The sequence below is a fragment of the Cyprinus carpio genome, chromosome A16 (genome assembly GCF_018340385.1).
Source record: "Cyprinus carpio isolate SPL01 chromosome A16, ASM1834038v1, whole genome shotgun sequence".
Taxonomy (NCBI): domain Eukaryota; kingdom Metazoa; phylum Chordata; class Actinopteri; order Cypriniformes; family Cyprinidae; genus Cyprinus; species Cyprinus carpio.
Genome location: NC_056587.1, coordinates 14,115,145 through 14,130,472, shown reverse-complemented (window position 1 = coordinate 14,130,472; position 15,328 = coordinate 14,115,145). Strand labels below are relative to the sequence as shown.

The window sequence follows — 15,328 nt, the reverse complement described above, 5'->3', positions numbered from 1 at the left end:
TCAGAATTTGCTAGTAAATTTCACAAACAATTGTAAAGAAAGGGCAAGTAAAAAGTTTAAGTAAGTTTGTGCCTTACTTGGCGCTTAACAATAACACAATAGTATACGCACAATATTGGATTTGGATCGGTCTCGTCTGACCGATACTCCGATCCAGCAGAAAATGCCAATATCAGAGCGATACCGATACTGAATATCGGATCGGCGCACCTCTAGTTTTAATTTACTTAGCTTCAAAAAGAAAAAGAAAAATTAGAGAAACAAGTTCACTGAATACAAAGGAAGAGCTTATGCCAACCATAATTGCTCTGAAAGACATGTAACAACAAAACAAACCTGGGTATTTTCACCTATTCACTGCCAGTGCAAATTCCCCAGAACTGTGGCACTGTCAGCAAATCAATTCCCCTTTTATCCAGATACAGGTACATTTTCATCCGGAGTCCCTGAAGTTTGGTTGAACGATGGGTGGTTTAATGACAGAATCTTACAGGCAAGAGATGCACGATGGGGATAATTGAGGTTAGTTCTGGGCTAAATAAAAAACACTTTGAAATTGACGACTACACCTTGGAGCTTTCTAATTTAAAAAAATCTAGATGCTGAGTACCAACAGAAAAGTAAGAAGCTCCTTGTAATGGAAAGAAGAGGAAAAGGTTGAAACTCAGCTGATGATTGTTCTTCTCTGATCCCACATATTTTTGTTAGAATAGACTAGCTTACACCGAGAGAATATACAGCAACCCCACAATTATGCATTTCAGTATTTCCCATATCCAATCCTGTTACATCCAGAATTAACCAGAATAAAGGTCAGCTTGATGGCATTGTGGTAAAGCCAAATATCACTTTCAACTACTACAAATGCTTGAATCCATCAAGCCAGCAATTAATCAGCGATGCCTCCCTATATTTTCCCTCATACGACGCATGCAAATAGCAAGTAGAAAACTGTGCCATCTACTGTTTAAATGAATGCACACTGTCTGGCATGCAGAAGATCACAAAAGGTAACAAAAGGTATGAGACTGTGTCCCTCAAAAATCAGATGAAAACAGGCAATTAAATCACAAGTTGAAAGAACATTTGTTTATTACTTTGTCTTTAAATCTTCAGGTGAAAAAGTACAATAACACAAAACACAAGTCATTATTAATTTACTATCCCTTCAACACTGCTGGCAGTGATCAACTTCTATAAGTCTAAGTTCTTAGATGAGCAAAACATTTTGAAACTTACACTGTCAACTTCATTACTGTGCCAGACTCTGATTTATTAAAAAAACTTGATGATCATCTTAATGATGTAAATAACTTATAAGAAATCCATCAATCTCAAGGCAAAAGGTTTCTGTTACAACAGTTCTTATCTCAAGCTTAGTAAAAACACTTAAATAACAATCAGAAAACAATCTTTGACCCACCGATGAAAAGTCAAAAATACTATAGGGTTTTTCCTAGATTAAAAATGATTTTCGGTGGTTGCTTATACACACGTGCAAATTTGATTGATTATACAATATTCAATTCATTTTTATAATTATACATTATACATAATTTGTGCAATATGTATTATAATAGCAATGACAATTACATGCAATTACGCTTTACGTTTGGTAATCTTAAAATTATAATGAAAAACGCCTTTTGAAAATGTATTAATCCAAGTTAGAATTAACTAATGTTTGCTCATAATACATTAATGTTTGTTGATATGACTTGAAATGTTAAAAAGTATTATATGTAGAATTTAACATTTAGCACATTAATAAATGCTGTAAAAAGATAAAACATTTTAATCGTTAGTTCATAATGCCTAATTGAAAAAATTTAAATGTACAATATCGTTCCCAAATTTACTACCTCGAAGTGTCATCCATATTTGCATTCCTAAGATTACAGTTTATGAATTTAGGGCTAACTAGCTGTTTAAGGTATTTGACGTCCTTGACACTACTTTAAAGCAGAAATTAAAAGGGTCACACAGGTTTTGTGGTCTGTGGTTCACACTGTGCTCTAGCACTTTCCACCTAAAAATGCAGAACTCAAGATGAAGACAATGATCTTAGGGCAAAAATATTGCATTAAATACTATTTCATTTGCTTTAGGACGCCCAAATTTCACTTGGGTTTGCCACCGAAAATTTTTCAATGAAGGAAAGACCCTGTATTAAAACGACACAAAATACACATAAATATGAAAGCTGTTAATTCATTTGCAGCCGCAACATTATACAGGAGAAAATAAACCCTGGACCAACAGTAACATTGTATCACATACATCGAAAACTCATTAACCCTTGAATCCTGAGCTCTCTGATACCCATTCATAACTGCTGTTTATATACTCGGCTGTTGGTGTGAATACTTTTTAACCAACAATGACTTTAATGTAGAAGGTCTTTAACACCACATAAAATGAACAGAAGTGACTCTGAAGTAAGGCTTTTTTAGACCCAAGTGACCTTTCAAATCATATAATTATTGCATTAGGTCTAAGAGGCTGGCAAAAGGCTGAAACAAGAACGGCTTGAGGTTTTGTAAAACACTGATCATCTGAAGATGTTTTGCACTTCTCTCCACCAAGTGTATGTTGATGTTAACGGAACAAAAAAAATCTCCAAATCCCTCTGTTATTTAAGAAGTCAATGCAGGCTTATTCCCATTTGCTGAAAGATGCCATGTTTCCTGAAAGGATCCTGAGTATAGTATGTCACAGTTTCTTAAAAAGTGTGATGCTGTTCTCAAAGTGTTTGCACAAGGCTGCTGGTGGCAGAGATACTGCGCTCAGTTAAGTGGGATAAAGCCCATGTTGGGAGCGTCACTAAGAATGATCGGACTGTGGCCAAGAGAGTAGGGAGGGCTGGATACACGCAACATGGTTTTATGGGTGTGAAGAGCGGCCTGTTTGCTCCCTCTCTGGGAGCAGGGCACGTCAATGGGGCGCCGGGCCTGGCGGCCTGAGCAGCCGGTAGAAGGAGACTTGCTGGAGGGAGAGACAGTGATAGAGACGGTACTCAGTAGACTCTCTTGGCTGACCGGGGTGGTTTTGGGTGTGCCTGGAGTGCAGGTGCTCTGGATCATCGTGGAGTGTGCCACTGATTCTAAAAGCTCCTTTGTGCTTTGTGTGCACTGCGAAAATAATGGCAAAAAAAGTTAAAAATTAAGTAAAATTTTATTTATTTTTTTTTTTGCAAAATTTGTTGATATGATTCCTCAAATAACTATTTAGAAAAAATGGATCATCGTAGAGTTAGTGTGGTGATCTTGTTAGAGAGTGCACCTACAGGAAATACGTCTTAAATAAAATCTCTTTCTTTGTGAGCTTTTGTAAGCCACATCCCTATTGTTTTTGAACAATTCAATATGACTACAAAATAATAACTGTCATGATATTAATGTGATTATTGATTAGAATATGGGGATTGTGATATTATGAAACAAAAATATTGAATACGAAATATATTGTAATACTGTTAAATAAACTGAGCATAAAAAAATAATTTTATACTCAATTTTTCAATTTTCAAATGGTAAACCATCAAGCTTTTATTTTGAAGGGCTGCCGATTTCAGAGTGAAGTTCAGCTCTGTGTATTTATTTACATGCATACAGCTGTCTCAGAAGGGCTCCATTCGCAGTAAATAAACTACGACGTCCTCAGACGCTGAAACACTGTATCATGAACTATACCGGTTTAAATTCTAGTAAAGAATACATTTAATTAAAATCACAGCCTAAGCGATTTGACAATCGCACTAAGCCATATTGCTATATCAATTTTATTTCAACATATTGTGTAGCCCCAGTTAAGAGACAAAACCCCTAACAAGGATCACAGTCATAAAACATGTTTTTGGGGTAAAAAAAAATAATAATAAAATAAAAAAGTCAACTGATGTTAGACAGCAGAGCAGGTGTAAGTATGAGGAACTAGAACCAGATTAGAATAAAGATGAAAGTAGGTTAGTATTGCCAAGGAACTAATAAGATGAAAACGTAGCGACAAATGGAAACAAAGCATTTCACTTCAAGGTTTCCAATTAGTTCAAGCAGTGCTGCTGATGTTATAAGGGGATCTCCAGGGCTTGCAAAGATGAAAACACCTCCTTAACATCAGGATGAACATCCATCAAGAGAGAAGGTGGAAAAGAACACGTGTGCATGAGAACTAGTGAAGAGAATTACCATGACCTCGGTCAACAGAATCCCGAGAGTGGATGAGAATGAGATAAGCACAGATGAATCGTGATGACGATGATACATTAATTAGGAAACAATGACATAATGGAGGAAAAACAAAACTACTGCAGACCTCTAGCGAACACTAATATATGAACATGACCATCACAAAATGGAGTAAAAACAGATGCCAGCTAAAACACTCATCCAGGAACAAAGAAGGAACAGAGACAACAAGCCCAAGCCCAATTTCCTCTCACATGATGGACATGTCTTATGATAATGGTTTTAAAACAAAGAAATGAAAGCCAATTAGACAGTTCAAATAAAAGCCAAAGAGTCATGAGAAGGCAGCCATGGAATGGCATGCAAGCAGCCCCATAACACACCCTTACCATCGAATGTCACAGAGCTGCAGGAGCCTTCAGGCAGTGCAGGAGTGAGCAAACTCCTGACAGTTCTCCTCCTGTGTGAAGTTCAGAACTTGAAACATCAGGGCTTGATGCAAATCAATATCAAATCATAAACTAAAACAAAGCTGGAGTGGAATTTGTGGACTTTTTTTTTATTTTTATAAATATATCCTTGATTTCACTCCACTCTAGATTTACAAATACAGCAGTGAAAAAACATCTTAAAATAGCATTTATAACCTTAATTGCCAACTTGTTTAAATTTTTACTGAAACGTGACTCCATAATCTTCCGTAAGGTTGATGTGCTGTTTCAATCCATTTGTCATCCATCAAAATTTTTTCCATGTGCATATCTTAACACATCAAACAGAACAGGTGCAAGCCTCATTAACTGTAAATATGAGATCTTTCCCAGCAAGTCAGGTTTATTTTAAAATAAACATGATCAAACCAGGATAACCTCACATTCATTTTCACATGTTTTTCTGTGACAAAGTTTATGGTATCAGATCTGTTCAAGTCATGGTTTCTGTTCATATTTACACTACCATTCAAAAGTCTGGGGTTGGTAAGATCTTTTTGAGATATGTCTCTATTTAATCGAAAAATACAGTAATAATATGAACTTAAACACAATGGCATTTCACTTAAATATATTTTTTTGTAACAATGCAAAAGTCTTTACTTTCACTTCTGATCAACTTAATGCATCCTTGCTGAATAAAAGAATTAATTTGTTTAAAATAAATCTTACTGAATCCTAACTTTAGAGTGGTAGTGTATGATTTGAAATGCCATGGAATGTTTTTGCCTGACTAATGTATCAGAGTGTTAAACTATAGCCACAATGCTTAAACTATTTAAAAAAATACTTTTAGTGCCAATGTGATTTTGGAACTAATGCTCCGCCTTGATAGGGTGGCCAAATGCGCCGTTCATACGGGACACATCCCGCCATGATTTTAATATTGCCAAAAATATCCAAGTTTAGGCTGTTTGCACTGTGCAGGTCTATCACTGTGTGATGTTCATGAGAGCTGTAGAGAGCAGAGCAGACGGCTCCTTATGCTTTTGATTTGCTCTCGCACCTACTCTGGTGTCTTTTTTGATCAGTGCACAGTGATGCTTCAAGTCAAACGAACAAACAAACACGTGCTCATATTTGCATCGCTTTGATCGTTCCCTGTAGATCTCACCTTCTCACGCGCAGCCCCACGATTGGTCGATTATGTACAATACCTGCATGTTATTGATCAAACTGCTTTGGATGTTTTAGGCAATATTAAAATCCTGGCCAGGACGTGTCCCGTCTGAATTGCACATATGGCCACCCTACACCTTGAAGATATCATGTGATGAAGCACTCTTACCATATTTGTGTCATTCTTAGCCATGAAATGAGGGAGCTCAGTGTCAGAGGTCACAATTGGAGGTGTGTCATCTGGAGGTAAAAAGCCTCTTCTGTCAATCAAGCTGCAAAAGATGACAGGATGAGTAGGTGACCTACTGTGACCTGACTTTCAAAACACAGCACAGACTGAATTGGGAAAGATGGGCCATCATGTCAAAGAATTGTACAATTAACATTTCAGATCTGAAAAAATGTGTTTTTGTTTGTAACAGTATGTACTGTGCACAGGATGTACATCAGCCTTCAGCTAAATGACATCCTTCATTCACTCACAAACAAACAAATATTTGCTTCTTTAGCAAAATCTTAGAAGGTGTACTACGATGTTGGCATGAGCATGCAGTACAGACCTGGGTTGCATTGGCCCGCAAAGCACCACACAGCAGTTTGTGAAGATGTTGTTATAGGTGTACGGATTCCCTGATTCTTCTCCTCTTTTACTGGACCAAGAGCCTTTGATCTGCAATCATTAAACACAAAGAAACTGTTCTTCATTCTGACTATATAAAACACCACAATTAAATGAGAATTGCTGATTACATTCTAAAACAATTGATAATACAGCTTTTAAAATTAAACATTAACTTAGCATTCATTGTGATATTTACATCTTCGTTGGTTGTGAGATTGGAGGCCACAAGATAAGTATGGAAACCTGACAGACCCAGAATGGACCAGATGGAGAAAAAACAAATGACAACCTCGACAACAGTGAAGGAGGGGGTTAAGGATGCAAATCTGCTGTAAATGTGTATTAATGTACAAAATATACAAAATAATAGTGCAGTGATTTAAAAACAATAATGCAAAATCAATCCAATGTTGAACATTCTTCCCAATCACATGAACCACAAGAGGTTAATTAACACACAATTGACAGGTTGTGGTGGAAAACTGTGACCTCAAGCCACAATCTTAAAAAGGGACACCAGCAGAATCTGTATCTAGGGGCAACTCTTTACATCCTGACAGGAAAGCAGGGCGTGGTGGAATCCTTGAGCCGATTAGGGATAAATAGGATTAGAACCAACAGCAGTGGGCCTGTAAACAAATAGTGAAGTCTATTGTGTGTTCCTGGGGAAAGGGGTGGTGCAGACATCCCAGCGATGGAGACAGGGGTGTGAACACAGTAAAAAGGATATCTGGCCGGGCTCTCCTTTATTGCCTGGATGATACCATTCACACTTTGTGATCCTGTTGATGAGAGTAACTGATAAGAGAACAAACCTGCTTCAAACCTGACTGAAAAAAAAGTTGTTGTTGTACTTTGACAATCTCATCATATACATCTACAGTACTGCTTAAAGGTTTGGGCTGCATTTATTTGATCAAAATACAGTAAAAACAGTAACATTTTGAAATATATTACGATTTATAATAAATGTTTTTTATTTGAATATTTTTTTTAAATGTAATTTATTCAGCAGCCATTACTCCAGTCTTCAGTCACACGATCCTTCAGAAATCATTCTGAGATGCTTGATTTGGTGGTCATGAAACATTTCATATTATTATCAATACTGAAAACAGTTGTACCGTATAATATTTTTGAAGAAACCATGAAAAATTATTTTTTTATGATTTAAGATGATCAAGACATAATTTATTTGGATCTCATTATGACATTATAATTGTCTTTACTGTCAGTTGTGATCAATTTAATGCATCCATGCAGAATTAAAGTATTAATTTCTTAAAAAATGAAAATAGCAAAATCTTAATGACCCCAAACTTTTGAACGTCTATATAGTAAGTATTTAAAGGTTTCTTGGTTTGAACAATCACTATTTCAAAATAGATGCATTCATTTATAGCTCTCCCCCAACTGTCATAGATAAGTATTAAGATTTTTTTTTATGATGAAGATGGAGACTGTGGTGCAAAAAGTGTTGTGAAACTTACTTAATGTGAGGTGAGTAATCACACAGCCAAAGATAAAGGAGGTCAGAAAGGATAGTGACACTATGAATGCGTAAAAAAAACGATAGTTTCGCTTCCCAACACAGTTCCCCACCCAAGGACAATGATGGTCGAACCGCTCTACAAAGGTAAAAGAGACAGGACATTCTCAGACACAGCAACACTTACATATAACAACTGTGCATTCTCATGTAATGATTTTAAGGAAGTGATTTGTATTAGAGGTTAAACTATTACACATTCATTATCAAAGCAACATATTTTGGTTTCAAACCAATATGACTTCCTTTCATTGAATTACACTAAATGGGTACTAGAACATTTAAGGTTCAAAAAAGCAAAAGCACAGTAAAAGTTTCATAAAAATTGACCATTTGACTTGTGCGCTACTTTCCAAGTCATCTGATGCCAATCAATGGCTGTGAATGATAAAAAGATGAAAATTTAAAATGAATTTAAAAGTTTAATTTACAGAGTTTTACTGAAAATCCTGACATCCACCGACCCTAATGGTGCTTTCCATGAGGTTAGATTATAGAAGCTGCATTGTAAGATTTGTGAAAGAACCTGATAGATTCAGGTATAAATTATTAGTTCATGAATCAGACTGATTAAATTTGCACTGACTCTGGTTGTAGAGGTACCAGTGAATAATGAATGAAATTTCAATTTATACACAAAGTGTATGGTTTCGTAAGATTGGAATATAGCACTCAAGTTCTATGGACTGCTTTTATGGTTCTTGTTGAAGCTATAAAGGGAGGTCACCAGAAAATACATTTTCTGTTATAATTTACTAGTCCTCATGTCTTTACAAACCGGTAGGATTTTCTTTCTTCTGCAAAACACACACGCACAAACACAAATATTCTGAAGAATGTTGGTAACCATTGACTTCATTTGCATGGACAAAAAAACAACAACAACAACAAAACACCACATTTCTTAAAATATCTTCATTTATGTTCCACAGAAGAACAAATGTGACCCTGGACCACAAAACCAGTCATAAGGGTAAATTTTTCAGAATTTAGATTTATATATCACCTGAAAGCTACATAAATAACCTTTCCAATGATGTATGGTTTATTAGGATTGGACAATATTTGGTCGAGATACAACTATTTGAAAATCTGGAATCTGAGGGTGAAAGAAAATCTAAATATTGAGAAAATCGCCTTTAAAGTTGTCCAAATGAAGTTCTTAGCAATGCATATTACTAATCAAAAAATAAGTTTTAATATATTTTCAGTAGGAAATTTACAAAATATCTTCATGGAACATGATCTTTACTTAAAATCCTAATGATTTTTGGTATAAAATAAAAATCAATAGTTTTGACCCATACAATGTATTTTTGGCTATTGCTACAAATTTACCCCAGCGACTTAAGACTGGTTTTGTGATCCAGGGTCACAAATGTCATATAGGCTTTGAATGACATGAGAGAGTAAATTATCAAAATGTTAATTTTTGGGTGAACTATTCCTTTAAAGCTTCAGTCCCTATTCACATTGCATTCAAACTTTCATGAATGAGTCAGTAAGAGATGATACTTAAATTTTTGGATGAACTATTTCATTAAATGCAGAAACTTTGTTTGCTGAAATATAGAGATCAAGCCTTACCAACACAGTTGTCACACAGGCTGCAATGGGATGTCCGAGGCGGACGGAACATCTTGCATGTGGAACAGTATTTAAGCTTAACCACCTGGTTGTTTATAAGGATCTCCTTAGTGCGGGGAGGTGGGCGGTATGTTGAAGATCCAGAATTATCTTTAAAGAAACCCACAACTTTAATACCAACATACACAAAACAATGTTAGGACACAAAATAATGAAAAATAAACACCACAATCAAAGTCTCACCGATCTGTTTCTCAATGTCCGCAGCCTCATCTGGCAAAGCCCTGGGTAAAATCCCTGGGTCTGTAAAACTGGTTTGAAGGAGGGTGATGACGACAAATAAAAATAAAACCCCACCAATAACTGGAATGAAGACAGTGAGTTGATGCACCAGAAAGGGGCAACTGTTATGAATCAAACACAAAGACAAGAACAAAGTTAGAACTTGAGACAAATATTGTAAGTGTGCTTTCTGATAACTTTGTGGGAGCAACTGTTTTCATACTGGTATGATGTCAAGAAGGGCTACATCAGCTGGTGGAGATGTCACTGTTGTCAAAAGTAGTTGCAGTGCTGTCCAGCAGTGTGGACACTGGTGTCTCTGTGTGTGAATGCATACTGCTCGTACTCACTCAAATCTGAAGAATAAGCCACTGGTGATGAAAATAAGGACGATGGTCAGCGGGAGCACACCGCACTGCCTGGCCAACATAATACGCCCATCACAGTAGAAGCGATTTTTTCCTGGGAAAACCTCCCATTTCCTCCGTACACGCTGTGAGTTTTTGTTGGTGGAGGTCCGGGTGGTCGATGTTCTGAGCGCTCGTAGGTCTATTTGTTGATACTCACAGTTTTTCATTTTCAAAAAAAGTGACTGATAGTATAGCGGTAGGACAGTATAGATGTAACCTCAAACCAAGCCCCAACAAAGAAGAAGCTAGAGCGACATTGACAAATCACTTGGGTACTAAAATGATTCCAGCTATCGAACTCAGCTAACTCGAAAGTCCTCATATAATCCTCACATAATATATTTCTCAACGCATTCGTTTGCAACTAAGCATCCCCTAAAGGGAATATATTGACTAACAATTACTATATTATCATGCCATTGTGTTGCTTTCGGTAAATCAGGGGTCTTAGCTACGCTAATTAACTACGTTAGCTTGTTGACTAGCTGTCAACAAGATAACATATCTCAGCGGACGACATTGCTCCTCGCTGGCTGCTCAACCGTCATTTGAACGACACTCGGCTCCTCGAATTACCAAGCCGTCCGATCGCTGTCGATATTAAATTGTCCAACCGGAATTAATCTGTTGGGCATTGAAAATTAGATCAGATTACGTTGTTTATAATTCTCTTACCGTACCAATATAGCACAGTGTTCAACCACGGATAAGATACAACAATATTTACCTCGGTGCGACCACTTCCCTAGCCGAGGATTAACGTTACCTGAAGAAAGGGACCAATGACTCGCAAGGGCTACGTCATCTCAGGCAGACCAATCAAAGATCACTTCCGAAAGAGCGTAGTTTCCGAAGTGATCTTTTATTTTTCCTTCAGCAACATTTCGAATGTAACAGAATACCTCCACAATCATAAATGTACAGAAAAATGTCGAGTAAGGGGCGAGCATGATACAAATCTATATATTTGTATATATATATATATATATATAACAATAATAATAAAAAACAAACCTATTTAATTACCTCTCGTTGGCCAAAGAGAATCAATTTATTTTACCTTTTTAAAAACCATAAACTTTTTTTGTTTGTTTGTCTGTCTCTTTTAAGTTTATGCTAAAGTAACAGTTTCTAAAAAACTATGGGAACAAAATGATTATGAAAATATTATAAAACATAAAAGCTGTTCACACTTTTTTTTTTTAATCCAGTATTAATTCACTGTAGTTTTAACTAGTAGTGACTGTTTTTGTTAACTAAAACTATTAGAAATGTTTTTGGTAATTGAAATAAAGCTGAAAATTAAATAAAATATAAATATGTGAAGAAAAGCTTAAACTTCATAAATTAGAAATGTTAACTTGGCAACTGATTGAAATAAGTGTGAGTTGAAGTACTAAAATGAATAATACTTAAATACAAATAAAGCTAAATAGACCTTTCTTAAAAAAAAAAAAAAAAATAGCAAAAGCACACAATTACCAAAACTTAAAATAATAAAAGCTAACTCAAAATATCAATTGATACTATAATACATAATACTAAAATAACACTGGAACTATCACAGACCGCTTATGACACTTTGGAGCCACTAGATGGTGACATGACAAAAAATCACAGGGGTCTTGCTACAGGACCATGTGCAATCCATGCCTAAGTAAACCCCTTTTATTTGACAAACTGCAGACAAAATTCTGAATGCCTCATAATTTTACAGGTCATTTAAAAATTTATTCTGCAATTCAAACAAAGCATACACAAACTTTTAAAAGTTTGGAGTCGGTAAGATTTTCTAAAATGTTTTTCATTTAAGACATTTGCACACCAATGCTGCACTTTTTAAAGTAACTATTTTAATTTACTTTAAAAAGTAATTTATTCCTGTCTCCAGTCGTCACAGTCACATGATCCTTCAAAAATAATTCCAAAACACTGATGGTGCTTATGAAACATGTATCAATGTTAAAAACAGTTGTGCTGCTTTTGATCAATTTAATATGTCCTTGCTGAATAAATGTTTTTTTTGTTGTTGTTGTTTTTTTTAAGTACTGACCCCGAACCTTTGGACAGTAATATATAACTCCGCTTCAGCAAGTTTCATTTAATAAGAGAAAAATTCAAGAATAAATTTTCAATGTTCCAGTAAAGATATTCATTAAATACTAATTCAATACAAAATATATTAGCCTTTTAAGGAATACCAGAAACCATCTTATTACAATAAAATACATTAATTACAACAATATTTGTCAAACACCATAATATTATGCCACAGGAATGTCATGAAGACTGAAACAAGCTCTTCAAGTTATCAAGTCCAGGGAAGGAAGTTACAATGCAGAGCCAGACCTAAAAACCAATATGATATGAAATAGCCCAGGATGCATCGTGTATAAATGGAGCAAGTCTGCCAGTGCATCAAGAGGTAAACTACTTGATTATTTCTCCACATCCCTGCAAAACTTAAGCAGGGTTTGTGATCCCTTTGCCGTTTTATTTGGTCTGGTCTGAATAGCTTTTCATCTTGCAGCAGAGGTTCATACTGAAAAAGCAGATGGGCACTGGTCCAGTAGAGAACAGGCGAGGACGAAGCAAGAAAGCGTGTCAACACCTGAGAGGACACGATATAAAGAAAAGGCAAGTTGAGCAAGCATACTACATATATTACATAATAATGATCGATTTTAAGAGTCTTACCTGCACATGCATGCAGAATATTCCAATTAGAAGCAGGATGGAACTGTGCACAATGTAAACAAAGACCCTTGGGTTACAGAAACCATGCGTTTTTCTGTCTTTTCCACTGTCTCCCAACCCCAAATACATACAAAACACTGGGTTAGCCATTATGTACATATATGAAGCTGTGAATCCAAGAATTGCAACAGGCATTGCCAAGATAAAGTTGGGTATCTGTTTCCACTGAAAGTATCGCAGGAAGCCCACATCCCAATAAACATCCTGTATGTACGAGTACAAAACTGGAATTCGCCAATGGCACCAATTTGGTGTGGGAGATGCTGCATCAGCCACATGGTATCCTTTGTCCCGGGCCAGATTAAGCAGCACAGGAGGAACCTGAGTAGCAGTCGGATGACAAAATATTTGGTAGCCATAGAACTGAAACAAACAAAAAGGCAGTGCCACGAAAGCTGCATAAAATGCTCCTGTGTGAACAAAACGAATAAGTTCCCAGACATAGTGCCGATACTGAAAGCCCCCTGCTCCTTTGCTAAGAGCCCCTGCACGGGCAAGAGCCCATTGCAAAGTGAGATACAGCAAAAATCCAGCATTCACGAGTCCGTTGGCACGAGTACCAGTAGCGAACCCAAGCAGAAGACAAGCTCCAAGTGTGTATCTTGTCTCTAGTAGCCAGAGGCCTGCAAAGGTAAGCACTGCAAAGAGGGTCTCTGAATAGCCTGCTACCATAAAAACATTAGCTGGTGTCAGACAGTACATTAAAGCTGCAACATGGGCAAGTTTTCTGTCTTGCAGCACCAAACGACTCAGTCTGTATAATGCCAAGGCACTTAGGATAAAGAGAACACTATTCCCTATACCCACAGCTAAAATTAAACGACCATGCAATGTGAGAAATCCACAGAAAGGCCACAGGACAGTGGCTGCCAGGAATCGCAGGATGAGAGGAAACAAAGGAAAGAATGCAAAGTTGTGTTCATATAAGTAACCACGCTCTGCAATGAAGAGGAAATGTTCTGCATCCCAGCGACTAAGGCCACCAAATAATGCTTCGATGACGGGGTCGAGCAGGAGAGGGGTCTCTGATCGTGGAGGGCTGAAGGCATCTGCCACGTGGTCTGGAATCACTGCATTGAGCACAGCCTTCAAGAGAGCAAAGATAGACAGCAATTTGTCATGTACCTTGTTTTCAATTTGTGCGGTAGGTGTCACTCTAATCTCAATTTCACAAAAATGCCGGCCAGGTACTGATTTTATGGAATTCTTCATTTCTATAGTATTTTAAGCAGGCGTCAAAATACAAAGTACAAACACATAATTTTAGTCTATTTTAGCCGTTTGTGTATGTCAGGTGCTTACCTGTAAAAAAAGGGAAAGCAGTCGCGTGAACGTCGCAAATCTTACAACTGTCCACGCGTCTTCATTTAAACAACTGTTTGAAGACGACATATTTGACAGAAATAAACAGTAGAAAATGTCCCATGAAGAAAAAGGTAATCATATTAATCTCAGTAAAGTAGCAGATATGACACGGGGAGCCATCATTAAAACAAAAAGAAGCCAAAGGCCAATATGCTTTCTTGGAATTTTTAATTATAACAACTGCAAAAGCCCGCGTCCGAATGCGAATAATAAATCAAAGCAAATTATATACACGTTTTTTTTCCCCAATTCATCGCAATAAAGCCACAGAATTGAACGACAGAACTAACAACATGCACTTCCGGCACGCAGTCTCACAAATATCAAAATAAAAGCCCCATATATCTATAACCTATTCTTACAAAACTAATTTTTTTAATCAACTTCTGTTATTTTCTGTTAATTCTATATACCTATCTGGTATGGACAGTGAACGCCACTCAAAACGGTGATGTAATCAATTATTTAGAATTTATAAACGCAGGGTTTTTCCTTATTTTTTCTATTGTCTTTTCAACTGATGGAGAGCATTTTAGCGGACAAATAAATATCTTTGAGCACTAGTATAAGACTAATATTAAATCTTACAAATTGAGTTAATTTGTAACATGCATTCGGTTTTCACCTTCCATTCATAATTACAGAATTCTAGGAAGAGGCCTGTTATTTATTTTCTTTATTATTTTTTTTGTCATCTAAATGAAAATAATCACAAACATCTTACCAAGATTTAATGTACATTTATTTTTACCACGTGGAACATATAGTATAAAGATTTCATAGTGAATAAATGATATTCATTGAGCCAAAAAGGGAAAAAACAAGGAATTTACATTAAGCTACATAGTCTGAAATACAAATATGCAGAATTCATATCACTGGAGAAAAAAATATCTCAGCTGTGTTTCTTCTTCTTGTGTTGTTTTTTTTTTGTAAGGGGATGTGATTTTAATATTTTT

The 15,328-nt window shown here is 36.3% G+C and overlaps 2 protein-coding genes across 6 annotated transcripts; both read right to left on the bottom strand.

Moving 5' to 3' along the window:
• Positions 1–1,076: 1,076 nt before the first annotated feature.
• On the bottom strand, positions 1,077–11,131 carry LOC109050561 (palmitoyltransferase ZDHHC18-A-like). 5 transcript variants are annotated; one of them, XM_042772828.1, is made up of 12 exons: positions 10,975–11,131; positions 10,188–10,871; positions 9,799–9,959; positions 9,556–9,705; positions 8,299–8,346; positions 7,910–8,047; positions 7,150–7,201; positions 6,616–6,718; positions 6,358–6,467; positions 5,967–6,069; positions 4,577–4,647; positions 2,862–3,131 (listed from the first exon to the last, which is right to left on the bottom strand). In XM_042772828.1, exons 2-11 carry the CDS (start codon positions 10,412–10,414, stop codon positions 4,606–4,608), a joined length of 1,134 nt encoding a protein of 377 aa, XP_042628762.1. In that variant the 5' UTR covers positions 10,415–10,871; positions 10,975–11,131; the 3' UTR covers positions 2,862–3,131; positions 4,577–4,605. The 5 variants fall into 5 exon arrangements, with proteins under 5 accessions (XP_042628759.1, XP_042628761.1, XP_042628760.1 ...); XM_042772825.1 differs by lacking the exon at positions 4,577–4,647 and having other exon boundaries at positions 1,077–3,131; XM_042772829.1 differs by lacking the exons at positions 2,862–3,131; positions 4,577–4,647 and adding an exon at positions 4,668–4,949.
• Positions 11,132–11,857: 726 nt separating this feature from the next.
• On the bottom strand, positions 11,858–15,292 carry LOC109050560 (GPI mannosyltransferase 2-like). The gene is made up of 3 exons (XM_019068120.2): positions 14,307–15,292; positions 12,945–14,090; positions 11,858–12,858 (listed from the first exon to the last, which is right to left on the bottom strand). The coding sequence occupies exons 1-3, from the start codon at positions 14,394–14,396 to the stop codon at positions 12,559–12,561; spliced, it is 1,536 nt and encodes a 511-aa protein (XP_018923665.1). The 5' UTR covers positions 14,397–15,292; the 3' UTR covers positions 11,858–12,558.
• Between the last annotated feature and the right edge of the window lie 36 nt (positions 15,293–15,328).